Raw genomic sequence first — 16,541 nt, 5'->3', positions numbered from 1 at the left:
GTGCGTGAGCCTGAGCTCCATTAAGTGTGCGACGGCAGATGTATTAATCCGAGAAAGTACAAGTGCGCTGTAGCGGAGGCGTCAAAATAGAAATTCGTCCGCCCTTCCCCTACCGGGAACAGGGAGGAGGTGGGGGGGGGGGGGAAGCACGCGAAGCTTAATTCTTGTACTCTCAAAGTTTGGTGTCGTGTTCCCTGGCCTCGGGGTACCCTGCCCTTCGGTAAGACGCGCCTTTAACGTGGGATCTGCTACCTGCCACTGTAACCGAGCCTGGGCTTGAGCTGCTTTGAAAGCAGGATCCGCACGGCGAGCGCGAGCCTATTAGTCGACGCTGACGGCGTTTCTCGAATAAAAAAAAAAAGAGTTGACGCGTTTCTCGTTGAAAGCGGCCTGTTCTGCCGCCGACCGAACAACGCGAATCCTTCCCATCCGTTTCGAATGCATCGAAAAGGAGACCCGACGCAACGCGCGCGAGGGCCTTTCCTTCCCTTGCCCTTCCATGCCCGCTCCTGATTGTGTGCTCCTCTCACGTGTTAAGGGCACGCGCCTCACGTGTTTCAACAGCGGTCTATTAACCCTTCTCGCCGTTTTCCTTCACTTGCGCTTGAAAGTTTTTTTTTTTTTTTTTTTGCGGTCACACCTACAACGGCACCGACGCTTGTGAGGCAATACAAGCTTCGCTTGAAGAGTGCCTGGTAGAGCTGCAGAAGAGATGATTTGGATGGCCCCCACGATTTTCCAAACATGTCGAATGACTTGAGCAAAGCTGTCCAGATTTTTTCTTAATACTGAGATGTGCTTTGACCAAGATAAGTCATGGTCTATGGCCGAGAAACTTATAGTAGGTTACCGAAGGTATATTCTTGCCATCAATCATAACGGGGTAGCAGGCCATTGATTTCCATGTAAATTCCATGGCTATACTTTTGTCGGTGAGAGCTGTAGTCCACGACTATTGCGACGTTATTGATACTTTAAGCTGTTGCTTCGTTTGTACTTGTAAGCGCGTTACGCTCGTCGTTCATATACAGATGTCATCGGCGTATACAGACCCAGACTGTACCTATAAGTTCTTCGACGAGTCCAACGAGAACAACATAAGGTTGGGCTCAGTACACCTCCTTGGGGCACCCCAATATAGACGGGATGGTTCATTGCATCACCATTTAGAGTTGTCATGAATATCGTTCTCTCTTGAAGACAGCTGGCTATCCACTGATGTAGGCGACCACCCATCTTCAAGGGCATTTAAAATTGCATCGTGCAGAACATTGTCAAATGCACCCTTGATATCCAGAAACACAGCAGCCGTCAATCAACGGCGACGTTTCTTATGTTCAACAGTCGTTACTAGGTCAATAACGTTTTCGATTGATGACCTACCCTTTCGGAAACCTGCCATTGCGTCTGGGTATATATTACGCTTCTCCAAAAACCATTCTAGGCGCATCAAAACAATCCGTTCCATGGTTTTTCCTATACAACTGGCGAGCGCCACAGGTCTGTAGGAAAGCATATCATGGGGCGAATTGACTGATTTCAAGAACGCCACGATCTTGATTGTCTTCCTATGTGCCGGCAGAGTTCCCGAGGCTCAAGAGAGATTATATAAAGCCAGAAGCTCTAGTCACTCGAGGGCCCAGATGGCGCAGTGTAGAATAGGTAATGCCAGCAGGCCCAGGCGCACTTGAGTGTCTTGAAGGAGAAATCGCTGCACGTAGCTCTTGAAGCGTGAATGGAAGGTCGAGACCATCGTCCATTGTTGGAGGAGCGCACCTAAGCAGCGCAGCTACCACTGTTGTAGAGCCGGAGAGGTGCAAGCAGAAATCTTCCGCGATCTCCTTCTCACTGCGCATCTGACAGATAGCCAAAGCTCGGATGGGACGTCGTTGTTGTAGAGATGACGAGGCTCGTACAACATACCACATCATGGACAAGGGTTTTCTTGGGCCCAGCCTTGTGCTGAAGGACCTCCAACGTGGTCGGTAGAGCTTGTCTAAGTATCTTTGAATTTTCTTTTGTACACTGCGTCACGTCCTCAAGTCTGTTATTATTTAGTTCGTCTGTATTTCCCCTCGGCACGGCGTCGGACTGCCCGCAGCTGTTCACATACAACGTCAATAGATTTTCTGGAATTTGACGTTGTGACGATGCGTGTTGTTACGTGCATTGCTGCTGTAATGTGCTCTTCGATCTCTTTCGGAGAAATTATACTGCCGCAGGACTCTACCAGTTTGTTTTGAAAAGCATACCAGTCAGCGCGTCGCGCATGAGAATTTGGGAGTCTGGTAAACCATCTCAATTGCTCATAAGTAGGTGGGTGATCACTGCCGGTCGTTGCAGCATCTGCGCACAAGGCAGCAGAAGACGAAAGGCATCGTGAAGCGATAGCTAAATCGAGACAGTTGCTGTACGTCGTTCAGGGTGTCAAGATCATTGCTGTTTGTGAAGTCAATAAGTTGTTTTCCTCGAATGTTTATGACCCTGCTACCCCAACGATGGCGGTGCGCGTTGAAGTTACCTACAATAACATGAGGTCTTTGGCTTGTGTCAAGAACAAGTTTCAGATGTCCAGCGTCAAATCTTCCCTTCGGAGAAATATAGCCACCGATGACCGAGATCGTGTGGCACTTTAGCTTCTGAGTTATAGAAACTACTCGTTCCTGTTGTGCACCGAAACTTCGTTTAGCGAATACGCGAGGTCACATCGCGTGCATAGTAAAACTTTGCTAGGATTTCAACTTGTCTCAGACACGAATTGTTTGTAACCAGAGTCTAAATGTCGATGACATATTCAACTCGCATATCACATCCTTCAACACTCGCTGCTTAAAATCTCCGAGGCGATTCACTTTAGCTTCACTTACTATTTGCCTTTAGTGCCTATTCAACCCACTGGATCCAGGACGCGTGTTAAACAGAGGGTATGTTAATGCCTGACAGCTCTTTACATTATATGTACATCACAATGACGTATACATATAGAATGCACGTGTACATATAGACAGCTCGTACTTCAGGAGGCTTAGCTGTTGGGCCACTTTGTTCATGCTTGTGAACAAAGTGCTCGTGTAAATGCTTGGCTCGTGTAAATGCAACAACGAACGCAGGCTTCTGGTCATACTCGTTGTCCGTAAATGAACTGTGCAGTGAGAAAATAAACGAAAATATGATAGTAATTGTGAATAACATCGCAGTACACCTCATACACTGCAGGATCTGCAGACAGCCACTACCCAGCACATTGCACAGATAGCTCCAGCAATCATCCATTGCGTGTTCAACTAAAATCATCATTGAGTGCACACATGTCTTCAGAATATGGTAGAGCACATTTTCAGCATCACCTGTAATCATATCTGCACCGCCGTAAGTAGAACTTCAATAGTAGCAACAGCCTGATATTGGCGAATTGGTTCATCTTGAATCGGCCTGTCGTGGTTATCTAGTTCTCGTCGCTTCCAGCTGATTGAAGTTATATGTAAAACTTCAAACTTTGAGACTATCATTTCTACTGCACTGCTACATTTCGGACACCCTGTACAAGACAGGGTGCGTTGTTGCCTCTGCGTGTGGCCACCGTTGGTACCTGTATTGTTGAGTATGCTTCTCTCAGCATAAAGAAAGGCAAAAACCGAAAAAGGATACCAAAGGGCTTCTGTTCCTGCGCTTGTAAGTCTTTGCATGGACACTACTCCATGGCACGAGTGGCATCTGGTCTGAAAGATGCCATTTGAATAAACCTTCTGGAGCCGCATCGAGTTAACCGAGTGTCCAATGTCTGTATCTTCGCAGAGTGTCCTTACTCGTGCGGTGAATGCGACGCGCTACATCCGGAGTGCACACTTTTCGCGCGTGCTTCAGCACGTGACGGAGACCGTCGACTCGCTGACCATCGTGCGTGTGTTTGGTATGACGGAGCGCTTCTATGCGCGCTTCTGCCGCCTGGCGGACCAGAACCTGCGTGTCTCCCTCGCCTCGGTCACGTGTGGCAGGCTAACGAGGACGTTCGCTGTGGCCTGCAGCCAGGTTATCGTGCTCTGCACACTGCTGTTCAGCGTCATCGGAATGAATCCGGACGATGTGTCGAGCTCGAGCAGCATCGGCCTTTCTCTCAACTCGTCTCTGTCGGTGAGTATTTGGAGGCAACAATACGCGAGGACCATATCGTTTAAAGCGGTAGCTTCGATGGCTGGCCCTGGGGTCCGCATCACAAGTGAGGTGGAATGCAAATGAAGTGCACGGTGAATACCTCCATGTGGTAAAACTAAATTCGAGAGTATTACGTGCCGAAACAACGATATGAATTTGAGGCATGCCGCGGCGGGGGACCCTGAATTATTCTGACCACCTGGGTTTTCTTAACGTGCTCCGACATTTAAGTACTACATGGTCATTTAGTCAAAATACATAATCAAAAGTACATAGTCAAAAATACTACATACTACAAATACTACATAGTCAAAAATAGTCATTTTTGCATTTCGCCCCCATCAAATGACGGCCGTGGCGGCCAAGATCTAACCTTCCACATCCAAGTCAGCAATGCAACGCCATAGCCGCTGCGCTACCGCGGTGCGTAATTGCAGGTGTTGAAAGTATTCTGAAGCCGCTCGCTCATTAGGGACCTTTCATAACCGAGACGCTGTTTCGCCACCTTAAATCTTACCAGTAGGTCGAGAATGCACCGTTTTGTCATTGTTAAGCGATGCCAGCCAGTGGACAGATTGTTGAGGACGAAACAAAAGCTTGCATTGCATAAGTAATTATTTATTCATTTATTTTATTTCATATATTCATTTGCTTACTCTCAAGGCCCAAGAGCATTGCAGTGAGGAGTGGTGAGTACATATGAAGTCGTTGGCAACCTTCTTCAATTTAGTGGCGTCAAAGATGGCAGCGACGGAGGCGGGAAGGTGGTACCATTCGTAGGCAATCCGTTGCAGCTCAGACAATCGTCTGCGGGCCGAGTTCATATCAAAACCTGTTCAGATGCATTTTTTTCATGGCGAAGCGCAAGCGAACGGAACCCGTATAAGGGGTGGGGGGAGGGGGGGGGGGCTGGAGGGAGTACGCCACGTCGTGACGTTGCTTTTGACGATGGCACATCATGTCCAATACGACCAAATGCGCAACCCTTCATAACATGCGGATGCAGCATGCATATTACGTTAACACGTAGGCAGTAAACAATGCTTCTCTTCTCTTTTCCATAGATTCCATCCATGATGAGCATGATCTGCATCACCTACTTGGGGATGACACAGATTATGGTCGCTTTGGAGCGTGACATAGAGTTCACGGAGCTGCCGAAAGAGGTAAGCCAGATGCAATACTTCAATACAGTTCGGTCTGAAATTTAGTGTTATGCAACCTCCAAACATTATTGAGAGTTTAATATCGGTACAGTTCTAGGGAAAGGTGGAAGCTCTGGCTTAATATAACATGGACTAAAAAATAGCTGATGGGAAGAATTTTTATTGTTTTTACTTGACTAGCTTTTCATAGGTTTTCTTTCTACTAACGCTACGCGAGTTTGAACTGATAAGCACCTGTTTCCACAAGATATATTCTTGCGCTTTCTTAGAGATAGTTTTCTCCTATATCCCTCAATTACTCAAGTCAGTTGTCATATGTTCATTCTACACAAATTTTTTGGGGGAAAATCAAAAAGCTGTTATTGTGTTATTGCATATTTGAGTTTCGTTTCAACGCCGTGGGGAGATGCATTAACTGATGACAATGGGGAATATTCTGTCAGGGGCTCATTTTATCTTGCATGTTTTCTTTATTTAGGTTTTATAAAATATTTTCTTCTGCTTTTATGATTCCAGGTAGTATAGTCTGCTCTTGAGTAATATACACAGACAGCGCTCTTTCTTCACCAATATTAAAGATCGGCAATAGAAATTCCGGTTACTTTTTGTTCACCGCTATAGTACTAGGAATTGCAGTATTGAGATGAGTAGTAAATTCTCAGGTGACCAGCACTTTTTTTTAACTTTCGTTTCACTTTCATCTTAGGTGTCCAGTGCACTCGAGGTGCTGAAAGCTAGTATTGAAATTATCCATACGCGAAGTAATGGAAGAAAGGAGTCTTTGTTTGCATTACATTTTACATTAAGAGGCTCGCTGAATTGGAAACTGACTAGGAAAACGAGCACCTGTGACGTCAGTTCTGTGCTGCTACCCCGTTCCTTGTTTTTTCACGTGGTGACCGTGAGTAGTGCAGAGCCCTGCGAACGCCCTCTGAACCGAGCATTACGGCCGAACAAATTTGCTTTTGAAGATTGCCAAAATATCGCAACTTCTGTTGGAAACAGCCCGGCAACTGCACGCTCAAGGAAGCTAAATATTGGATAAAATAGAGTTCAAAAATTTTCATTTAGCACGCAAAATTTTATTCATGTACATTTACTGGTTTTCCTCATAATGTGACCGAAATTAAGCAATATTTAGAATTCTGGTACTACTTTTGCCCATTTTTGCGGGAAGGTACCAAGCTACGAAGCTCGGGTTTAAAACTAATAAAGGTACATGAATGAAATTTTGCGTCATAAATGAAAATTCCTGGGGGTTCTATTGGTTGAAGGAGACCTGCTGGTTTTAATGGAAGCGTTTTGCGTTTTCGGCAATCAAGACATGTTCTCGCATAATGCTGCACTGAACTCAATAGCTTTGGTCAGTAGTATTTGGCATGAATTGAAGCAAATTCCGTGGTGTCCTACGGATGGGTCATCGTGACAGGCTTCCTAGATTTCGGATCGCAAGGCTGAAGGAATGACGAGTAGGAATTTCTCTGTGCTGTGCTCAAAATTTCTTTTGTAGAGGACGTTATTTCTCATCACATACGACGATAATCACCGTTTGAAAACTCGCGGACCATGGACGGGGTGTCCTTCCAGGTGTCTCGAGAGTAGAAGCATCTCCGCGTCTGACTGTTGATGTTTGACCATCTCAGATGTGGTCACGGCTCCAAGAAAAGAAAAGTTGTGTCCATCTTCCACAGGAGCAGATTCGACCGGTGCACGTGACAAGCAATCAGCATCACTGTGCTTGAGACCAGGTCTGTACATGACCGTTATGTCGTATTCCTGCAGCCTCAGACTCCATCTAGCAAGTCTCCATGAAGGATCCTTCAGGTTTGCAAGCCAGCACAACGAGGGATGGTCGCTGATTGCTCGGAACGGTCAGCCGTATAAGTATGGTCGGAATATGGCTATGGCCCATATTACTGCGAGATATTCTTTTTTTCCGTTGCTGAGTAGTTAGTTTCAGCCCTCTAAAGAGTGCGGCTAGCGTTTTCAATCACTCTTTGCTCTCCGTATTGCCACTGAACGAGTACGGCACCAAGACCGAAATTGCTTGCGTCCGTGTGGATGTCTGTTTCCGCTTCGTCATCAAAGTGCGCAAGAACCCGGTGGTCTTGAAGTCGGCGTCGTAGCTCATTGAATGCATCTTCTTGTTCACTTAGCCAAAGAAAAGGTACATCGTCTTTTGTCAATCGCGTTTGGGTTGGCAATGTTCCCAAAAATTTTGGCCAAACGTCTGTAATAAGCCCAAAGCCCTAAAAGTCGCCCAACTGCCTTTTTATCCGTTAGACTAGGAAACTTTTCTCCTGCTGCGGTCTTCTCAGGGTCAGGATGGATGCCTTCAGAACTAATCACATGGCCGAGGAAAAGGACCTCATGGAAGGCGAAGTGACATTTTTGTGGCTTTATCGACAGCCCTGCTGAACTAATAGCTTTGAGCACAGTCCGTAGTCGTTCCACATGCTGATCAAAGGTAGCAGAAAAAATCATGGCATCATCAAGATAAACAAGACAGGACTGGCACTTTAACCCGGAGAGTGCAGTGTCCATCATCCGTCGAAGTGTGGCAGGTGCGGAACAGAGGCCGAACGGAAGTACCTTGAAATCGTATAGCCCGTCTGGTGTGACGAATGCTGTCTTCTCACGATCTCTTTCGTCCACTTCTATCTGCCAGTATCCGCTTTTGAGGTCGAGAGAGGAAAAGAATTTCGGATCCCGTAGTCTATCAAGGGTGTCATTGATCCTCGAAGTGGATAAACATCGCGCTTTGTGACGACGTCAAACTTTTGGTAACCCACGCAGGAACGCAAGGTCTGATCCTTTTTTCTTTACCAGCGCCACAGGCGAAGCCCACGGGCTGGTCGACAGTTGAATGACGTCGTCTCTAAGCATTTCTTCAACTTGGTTTCTGATGCCCTCTCTCTTCTTCGGTGCCACTCGGTAGGGATGCTGACAAATTGGCCTCACGGCTTCGTCAACAATGATACGGTGTTTGGCGATGGATGTTCTCTGGACTTTGGATGGCGTTGAGAAAGACGTGGCAAATTCTCGTACAAGGCTTTCTATTTGCTGCTTCTGGGTCGGTGATAGCGATGCTTCAATGTTGACGGATGGATGCGAATATGGAGTCTACGTTGTCACACCCGAGTTGTGCAGCCTCGGAAGGGTTCAAATCCATAATCTGGACACAATCGTTAAAACGGGAAATGACAGTTTCCCTCCGAAACATGCTGGACTTCATTCCCAAAATTAGTAAGAAAGACATTCGAACACCCATCACGCAGTCGAACAAGACCTCCGGCCATACAGATCCATTTTTCGAGTAAGAGCCCAGTGTTACTGTCTGCTAATCCTTCACAGTCGCTGAATACATTGTTCCATACCCCCAAGATCCAGCTCTGCTGGATCTTGGGGGTATCATACGTCGTCGTCTATATAATCTGGAGCGCATCAGGTTGCTCTTCATACTCGAACGTCGCGATGGCGTGCTTCGTTGAGAACGACACACAAGCTTCCCGCAAGTTGATTACTGCACCGTTCGCCTGCAAAAAGTACATTCCAACAAATAAATCCCTTGAGCATTCTGACAGGACAATGAAACTAGCGACGTATGTGAAGCAGCGTATTCCAATTCTGGAAGTGCACCTACCCGCCAGGTCGATAAGGTGTCCACCAGTGATTCGACTTGCGGTCTTCTCGAAGGAGTCAGCACTTTCTTCAGTCTTCTGGCAAGTTTTTTACTCATAACTGAATGGTATGCGCCTGTGTCTACTAAAGCAGTTTTTAGTATCCATCTACAACCACTCACAAATCGCAAGCAACGTCACTGCTTCCGCAACTGCTCTCGCGTCTGTAGTTACATTTCGGAATCAGCGCTGGAGCGTATGTTCTTGCGTTGACAGCGGCCTTACCTCCAAAGGTCACCCGTATTAGTTTTTCCGATGCGGGCTTTGGGAACATCGCCTCGGGGAGCTTGAGGATGGACGCGGGCACGGTGATCGATACCTCAGTGGCTCTGTTAACCGAGGTTGATGTTGCTGTCAAGTGTGAGGGCTTTGGTGCGTTGACAAATACTCCTGGATTTCAAAAGGGCGTTCATCGTTTCTTCGGCAAGGAGCGTTTACGGAAAAACCCCGAAGTCCAGCTCTGCAGTATTCGCATATCTAGTAGAGATGACCAGCTTCGCCACAGTGGTAGCACAGTGGGATTCTATCACGAGTGCGCCATATGTCAGCCTTCCGGAATCTCGTCTCAGGCGGAGGCGGCGTGAACCGAGGTTCGGGTACATGGGTAATTGCCGTGACGAAAGTACGTCCAGGCGTTCCTCTGGGTACCTCGGCGTACGATACTGTTGGCCGTACCGTTGACGACGCTTGTGGCTGTGCTTGTGGGTGCTGCTCGCGAACTGCTTGTCTCACTTCTTCGCGAACCACTTCTGCCAATGAAGAGACTGCTGTAGGGCCATTGTTCAGATGTTGCCTCTAGAGCTCTTCTCGAACCACAGATCTTACGAGTTCTCGTAAGACATCGACGCCGTTCCCGAACACTGGTGATATTGCGTCCCCAGATGCGACATTCATATCGCGGTTGTGCAGCCTCGCTCGCTGTTGGAGTGTCTTTTCCATAGTTGTCGCCTCGGAGTGGAATTCGGTGACGGGGCGTGGAGGGCTTCGAACCAAACCGGCAAAAAGCTCCTGCTTCACACCGCGCATGAGATACCGAAGCTTCTTGTCTTCTCTTATGCTGGGATCGGCCTGGCGAAATAAGCGGGACAAATGTTCGAGGTACACTGCCAAGATTTCGTTGTTTCGTTGGCTTCTTGTTGCAAAGCGGCTTCAGCTGTTTCCCTACGGTCTGTGCTCAAATACGTGGCCAGCAGCTCCCGCCGGAAGTCATCTCACGACCAGAGGGCAGCTTCATGGTTTTCAAACCACGTTCGTACAGAGTCTTGCAACGCGAAGTAAATGTGGCGGCGCTTCCGGTCTTTGTCCCATTCATTGTAGCCAGCGACGCGCTCAAAGCCTTCTAACCAGTCCTCGGCGTCTTCAAAAGTGTCACCGTGGAAAAGCTTGGGCGTCATCGGCTGTTCAACGACGATGCGGGTAGAGGGTGTCTGGCATGTCATTTCCGTAGTGACTGTGGCTGCTACTTGAGTTGGCTCCGGCAAAAGAGAATACTCGGGTTGCTGCGTAGGCGACGGCTCGTGCGCTGGTGCACAGACGTAGAGCTCGTTGGATCCGAGTTGGCGTGACCCCGGGCTGCTTTCAACTCGAATGGGGTTGGAAATCATACCCCGCTCCTCCACCAGATTGTAACGAATGGTTGAAGGAATTCTGAGAACTATTTATTCGGCAATATAAGTGGTCTTATATTAAAATGTGAAGGCCCTATCACCTTTTATATTATTTTATTAATTGTTTGCTATTGCCCCGACGCGCGCAGGTCTGGTAGAAATGCTGGAAAAGGGGTTTGTGTTTGAGTTTCCTCGTAGCAGAATTAGGTTTTCTCGCACATTCAAATTACAATCCGACGCCGATTGGCAAGTAATCCGGTGACGAATCTGACGCGGAATGGTAAAGTCGTACTTTACCATTTTTTCTGACGCATTTCACTGTGAGAAACTCAATTTTTGTTCACCAAAACCTTGCACCACGTCGAGGGCCTGCGCGGTCGATGTGGTTGAATGATTTTCTTCGCCACCTGCGCTCACACGCCGGTTGGCGACGCCAGATTTTCTGCGACATGATGCCCTAAACGCTATCGCGTTAAAACAATGCCGTCCTCCTCTCCGAGCCTTTCCGGTATCCCCAGCGGTTGTCTTGGCGTCATCAGGTGGATCTGGTGATGTCGCCGGGGGCGACGATGTCTCTTGGTCGAGCAATTAAGAACCTGCGATATCCGGTTATAATCTGCTAGCAGGTACGCGTGCTCCCTGCTAGCAGGGGGCGTCGTGTTGCTCGCATGTGCGCCCTTGCGAATCTGTTATTACAGCCCGCAACGCAAGTGCCAATTGGTCACGTTCCAACACAGTCGTGCTTATCGGTTTGATTAGCTGCGCGAACAGAGTCCGACAGTGTTGGCATTTCTAGACGTGCGCGCAACACAGGGTCTATAGCGGCACGCTTCGCACGAACACGGGCCGGCACGGCCACAACAGCGGGCAGCCGAGAAAGAACCGGCCACGTTACCGGCCCGGTAACTCGCCGCACGCCGTTTGCCATTCGCGGGCTGCCGTTCGACGGCGGTTTTGATCGCGAACGGCGAGATTTCCTTGTCGTAGGGAGGATGAGATCGGGACCCATTTCCGCGGCAGCCTCACCGCCGCTGATCGCTCGACGAAGCCGATATCGTCGCTAGGCCTTCTGCGGTTCACTTCAAAGCTAAATCGGGCGGTGCTTCGGAGCGAATCGCCGGCGCTCACAAGCCGCAATATTTTCTTACCGTTGTTGTCGCTCTTCGCAATAATTGTACAGAAGGAAGAAAATACACTGATATTAGCGGCGCCGTCGGCTGCGATGCGAGCACATTCGAGCCGGTCGTCTGCCGCCGGTAGCCGTGCACTGCAGTTGAGCTCGACAAGTATCGGAGCTCTCGTTCATGTTTAACGTTTGACAGTGGATATCCTTTTGCATAAAATGTACAATTTATGCATCGCTTTATCTAGTGGAAATTATTTTGCTTGGAACAGAAGCTGCAGCAGATAATTTCGTCGCCGGTGGCGGAGGCGCGCATCTTCGCGGTCGTCGAATGGCACATCGATCGTACTGCGGGCGGTGCGCCGGCCGAACTGCCGTCTACTTTGAACACCTCTCGCACGGCCGACGTTCTACGGCACTGAACGCCGGTTGGCCGTCCGTATATTTGCCGCTAGCGTGGACGTGCCTTAACCGGAAGTGGACAGTGTTTTGAGAAGCGCGTTGGCGATGACGTTGTCACGTGACATTTGGAGGAGCACTCAGCGAGGAGAGACCAGCCGACGGACAGAAAGAAGAGAGAAGTTTAGGGGCCATTTAAGTGTTGAGGTTTGCCCCCGGAACCCCCCCGAGATGTGGAAGAGTGTTGTGTCGACGCACCAGGGGCAGATGCCACGATATGTTTGTGGGTACATTTTGCTGTGTTGGTTTGGGAATTAGTCTGGATAAGTCTGGGAGCTACTGCCTCTTCAGTGCTGAGCTTTTTGTGAGAGGGAGGATAAATCCTGCTGTTGAGCCGCTGGATCTCGAGGCGGCCGCAGTAATTGGATGGCAGGGGCACGAATGTAAAGGGTGGCGATTGATGGGACGATTGGTCTTGCCCCGCTCGGGTGATTAGCGCTCGAGCTAAGGCGTTTGCCATTTTGTTCCGAAAATGAACTATCGCTATACTGAGGTACCAGCATCACCCTTCAAGCACTTTCATTAGTCAAAGGCCAATTAGTTGCGATTAGCACTGTGAAAATGTCAATATTTCACTGCAAGACTCGGCGAGCTCGCGCTGTGATACTGCGAACATCTGTGAACAAAGCAGGACTAGTGGCGCAACAGCATAGGTGAAGCAAACTGAGCGTGCGACGCCGTCTTCGGCGCAATTGGCTGGTCGCGCCTTGCGTGTTCATAGAGAGGCCGTTGTATATATATAAAAAACGCAGTTTCGCCCGAGTGCGATAGCAAATTGGTGGACAGCTATATGAATTAAGAATAGTAGTTTTATCGGCCGTGTAAACTTGTAAACATAGGCATACTAACTAAATGAACAAACATGGTGTCATGCGCGCACCAGCAAAAATGAACACATCTCACTCGATGACCGAGGAAACTCGCTGTCAAAACGCTGGAGTGAGGAAGCACAGCCTCAGCAGCGAGCGAATTGACCCTCGCACTGCGTCTCGCATCAACGCGAACTAAACCGCGAAAACACATCATCCGGCGGACTGTGTCCCCGACGCAGATGGCTTTCAAGATACGGCGGCTTGGGCGGGCGCGCGCGGTCGCCGGGGGCACCCGGAGTAGAAGGCGCCCCGTTCTTCCCTCCGCTCCCCCCGGAGCGTTGCACGCGACGGAAGACAGCGCGCTTCCTTCCCGCTTCCCTGCCTTGCGTGCGCGGGATTGAGCCACGATAGCCGGCAACACCCTCGAACGTTTTCACTCGCACATACAGCATACGGCGCGCGGCGACGATTTTATCGCCCTTGAACCTCACGGCGACGGCGACGCGTACGGCAGAAATGCGCCTGCAGTGTCCCCGTGTTTGTTATCGCAATAATAAGACACGACATGCCCCTACCCGTGTTTTTGTGCATTTGTGATGTTTCCTCCTGTCCCATTTTTAACGCCTTTTGTGCAGCACCAAAACTGCGCTCACTCATTTTCTGTATACAAGTTTCAGTGCCTCGCGGATTTCTGTGCTCATGGCGTCGCTTCCAACGCAGGTGGAAGTCGAGAAGGTCGTCGTCGAGTCACGAAAACGTAGCAAACCAGATTCCAACGGCAGTAGTTCCTTGACTCCGGTGCACCGAATCGACTCGACTTGGCCTACGCACGGATGCATTGAGTTCCAAGACTTCTCCGCCTCGTACAGGCCTATGGTGCTCGAGGATTCGCTCAAGCACGTCACATTCACAGTGCATTCAAAGCAAAAGGTGAGCGAGGGATGAGAAAACTGCCTGTATCGCAGTAGGATTGACGAGAATATAGGAAGGTGCTGGTGAATTACAATAAATGCGGCCAAAAGAAACGGCGGGCCTCCTGGCCGCAGCACGAACAGTGACAAAGCAAGAGATGTGTTCTAGAACCATCGCACTTAATTGCGCATAGGCTGATTCTGAATAAATTATGCTGCTTTGAGAATGAGCGAAACAATTTCTGAACGACGTTTAACCCAAGTTGTGAATGTCGGAGTCCAGCTGGGCCTCGGTCAGGGTGCGGAGTAAGGACCCGTTGACGTGTTTTATGTGGGCCGCCAGCGGTGACCATGATGTAGCTCTTGCGGTTGTACGGTGGAGCTCTTCCGGGAATAAGGAAGGTAGTGTGGCAGTGTGGGATACCTGAACGAGTTAAAATTTGCGGGAAAGAGAGAGTTCCCGGTCATTACTAGTAAGTATTAAGTGTGGAGAAGTATTCGCCGCGTAGTTGATGCACCGGTTTGCCCTACCTGTCGTCGATGTGGTGCTGGATCGCATCGTTGGCCAGCATAAGTGTTTCTAACTTGCGGATTACAAGTCTTCAGTGCAGTCGTAAGAAACATTACATCTTCCAAATGATTAATCTCTTGTGTTCTTCGTTTGAGAAGCTACTTCCATATACGAAGCATGTTCACGGCAATTCTGCAAACGTGTGTGACTGCGTGTGTTCGTGAACGACCCGAAAATACCTTTCTGCTGCGCAAGGTATACGGATGAGCAAACCGAGCTCGAGCTTAACGCCATTGTGTAGCGTTGCAGTGTACAGCTCAAAGTGTGTAATATAAATAGTTCACATGGATAGGCTAAAAAAATACACGGAGATAAGGTTTGGCAGGATGATAGTTTCAGAAACGATGGTGATATTTGCAAAATTTGAAATTTGTGGAGTTAGCCATGTCACCATAATTCAGTGCTAAACGTGACGTAGACTTCGACCCGCTTGGTCAAGTGATGTGCGGAAGATCTCCGATGCGCGGGAGATATCCTGCACCGTGCTCATTTTCAGGTGTTCTCTCACAAGAACAGGTCTCATAGGCACCGACTACGGAGGGGCTCCACGGCTCGAGCCCCCTCCGGAGTTATCAGCCGGCCCCCCATGCTGAAGTCCCCCTCCCTCCGCTCCTAAAATGTCATTACCAGAGTCCTGTCAGCCAAATCGTTTATGTTTCCGTTTGAGTTGCCTGTACCTTTTCAATTACACTGTTATTGTGGCTAAAAGCTAACTGCATAATTGTTGACGTGGACGTGCACGGCAACCAATTACGCCATTACATCTTAATAGTCACAACTGGAAATACATAATTCCCACCATAGTACAGCTTCGCTGGTCTTCCATCTCCACCCCAGTGGAAGGGCTGACAATTTTTTATCTTATTTTCATGTAGAAAATCGGCCTATCACCGTTTCCTCTCTCATCCACTCCGCTCTCTTCCTTTGTCTTAACGTTATGTCTAACATTTTTCATTCCATCGCTCTTTGCGCAGTCCTTAACTTGTTCTTCGAGCTTCTTTATAAATCTCAAAGTTTCTGGCTCTTATGTTAACACTGGCAGAATGCAATGATTGTGCACTTTTGTTTTCAAAGGCAGTGATAAGCTATCAGCCAGGATTTGGTAATGCCTGCCGTATGCACTCCAGCCCATCTTATTGTTCAGTAAATTTTATCTCATGATCACGGTCCCCTGTGAGTACTTGACCTATATAAACGTACTCCTACACAGACTGTGGAAGCTGACTGGCGATCCTGAATTATTTTACCCTTGCCAGGCTATTGAACAGTATCTACTCTAGTATCTACAGTAGATACTACATATCTACTACATCTTCTACATATTAATCTTCAACCCCACTCTTACACTTTCTCGGTTAAGGTCCTCGATCATTTGTTGCAATTCATCCCCAGTGTTGCTGAAGAGGACAATGTCATCTGCAAATGGAAAGTTGTTGAGATACTCGCCGTTGATCCTGACTCTTAATCTTTCCCAGTCTAATAACCTGAATGCTTCTAAGCGTGCAGTGAAATGCATTGAAGAGATTGCGTCTCCTTGCCTAACCCCTCTCCTAATAGGCCATTTTCTACTTTTCTTGTTGAGAACCAAGGTAGCCGTGGAATGTTCCTTGATATTTCCGAAGATATTGACATATGTCTCCTGTACTCCTTGATTACGCAATGCCTCCATGACTACTGGTATGTCTACTGAATCAGATGACTTTTCATAATCTATGAAAGCCATATAGAGAAGTTGATTGTACTCCGCAGATCTCTCAATCACCTGACCGATGACATGTATGTGATCCATTGTAGGATATTCTTTCCTGAGGCCAGCCTATTCTCTTGGTTGATTTAAGTTGACTGTTGCCCTCATTCTATTGGAAATTATCTTGGTGAATATTGTGTACAGTAATGGGTGCGAGCTAATGAGCCTTATAATTTTTCAGATCTCTAACGTCTCCCTTTTTATGGATTTGTATAATGTTGGTATTCTTCCATTTTCCTGGTACACTAGAAGTCGTGAGGCATTGCATATAAAGGACCGCAAGCTTTTCGGGCAAGATATCACCTCGATCTTT

At 48.2% G+C, this 16,541-nt stretch overlaps 1 protein-coding gene across 5 annotated transcripts in view; it reads left to right on the top strand.

Moving 5' to 3' along the window:
* LOC119431857 (ATP-binding cassette sub-family C member 2-like) overlaps positions 1-16,541 on the top strand; it is a 1,116,245-nt gene that overhangs the window by 198,609 nt on the left and 901,095 nt on the right. For 4 of the 5 annotated variants that reach the window (XM_049657185.1, XM_049657184.1, XM_049657186.1 and 1 more), the window contains exons 21-23: positions 3,796-4,131; positions 5,217-5,318; positions 13,720-13,929. The exons of the other annotated variant lie outside the window; for it this stretch is intronic. In XM_049657185.1, coding sequence (XP_049513142.1) covers positions 3,796-4,131; positions 5,217-5,318; positions 13,720-13,929 — 648 coding nt within the window. The remainder of the gene's footprint in view (positions 1-3,795; positions 4,132-5,216; positions 5,319-13,719; positions 13,930-16,541) is intronic. 5 annotated transcript variants of the gene reach the window in all.

Source organism: Dermacentor silvarum, chromosome 10 (assembly GCF_013339745.2).
Source record: "Dermacentor silvarum isolate Dsil-2018 chromosome 10, BIME_Dsil_1.4, whole genome shotgun sequence".
NCBI lineage: Eukaryota > Metazoa > Arthropoda > Arachnida > Ixodida > Ixodidae > Dermacentor > Dermacentor silvarum.
Note: the sequence above shows the minus strand (reverse complement) of the source record. Positions and strands in the feature narration are given on the sequence as shown.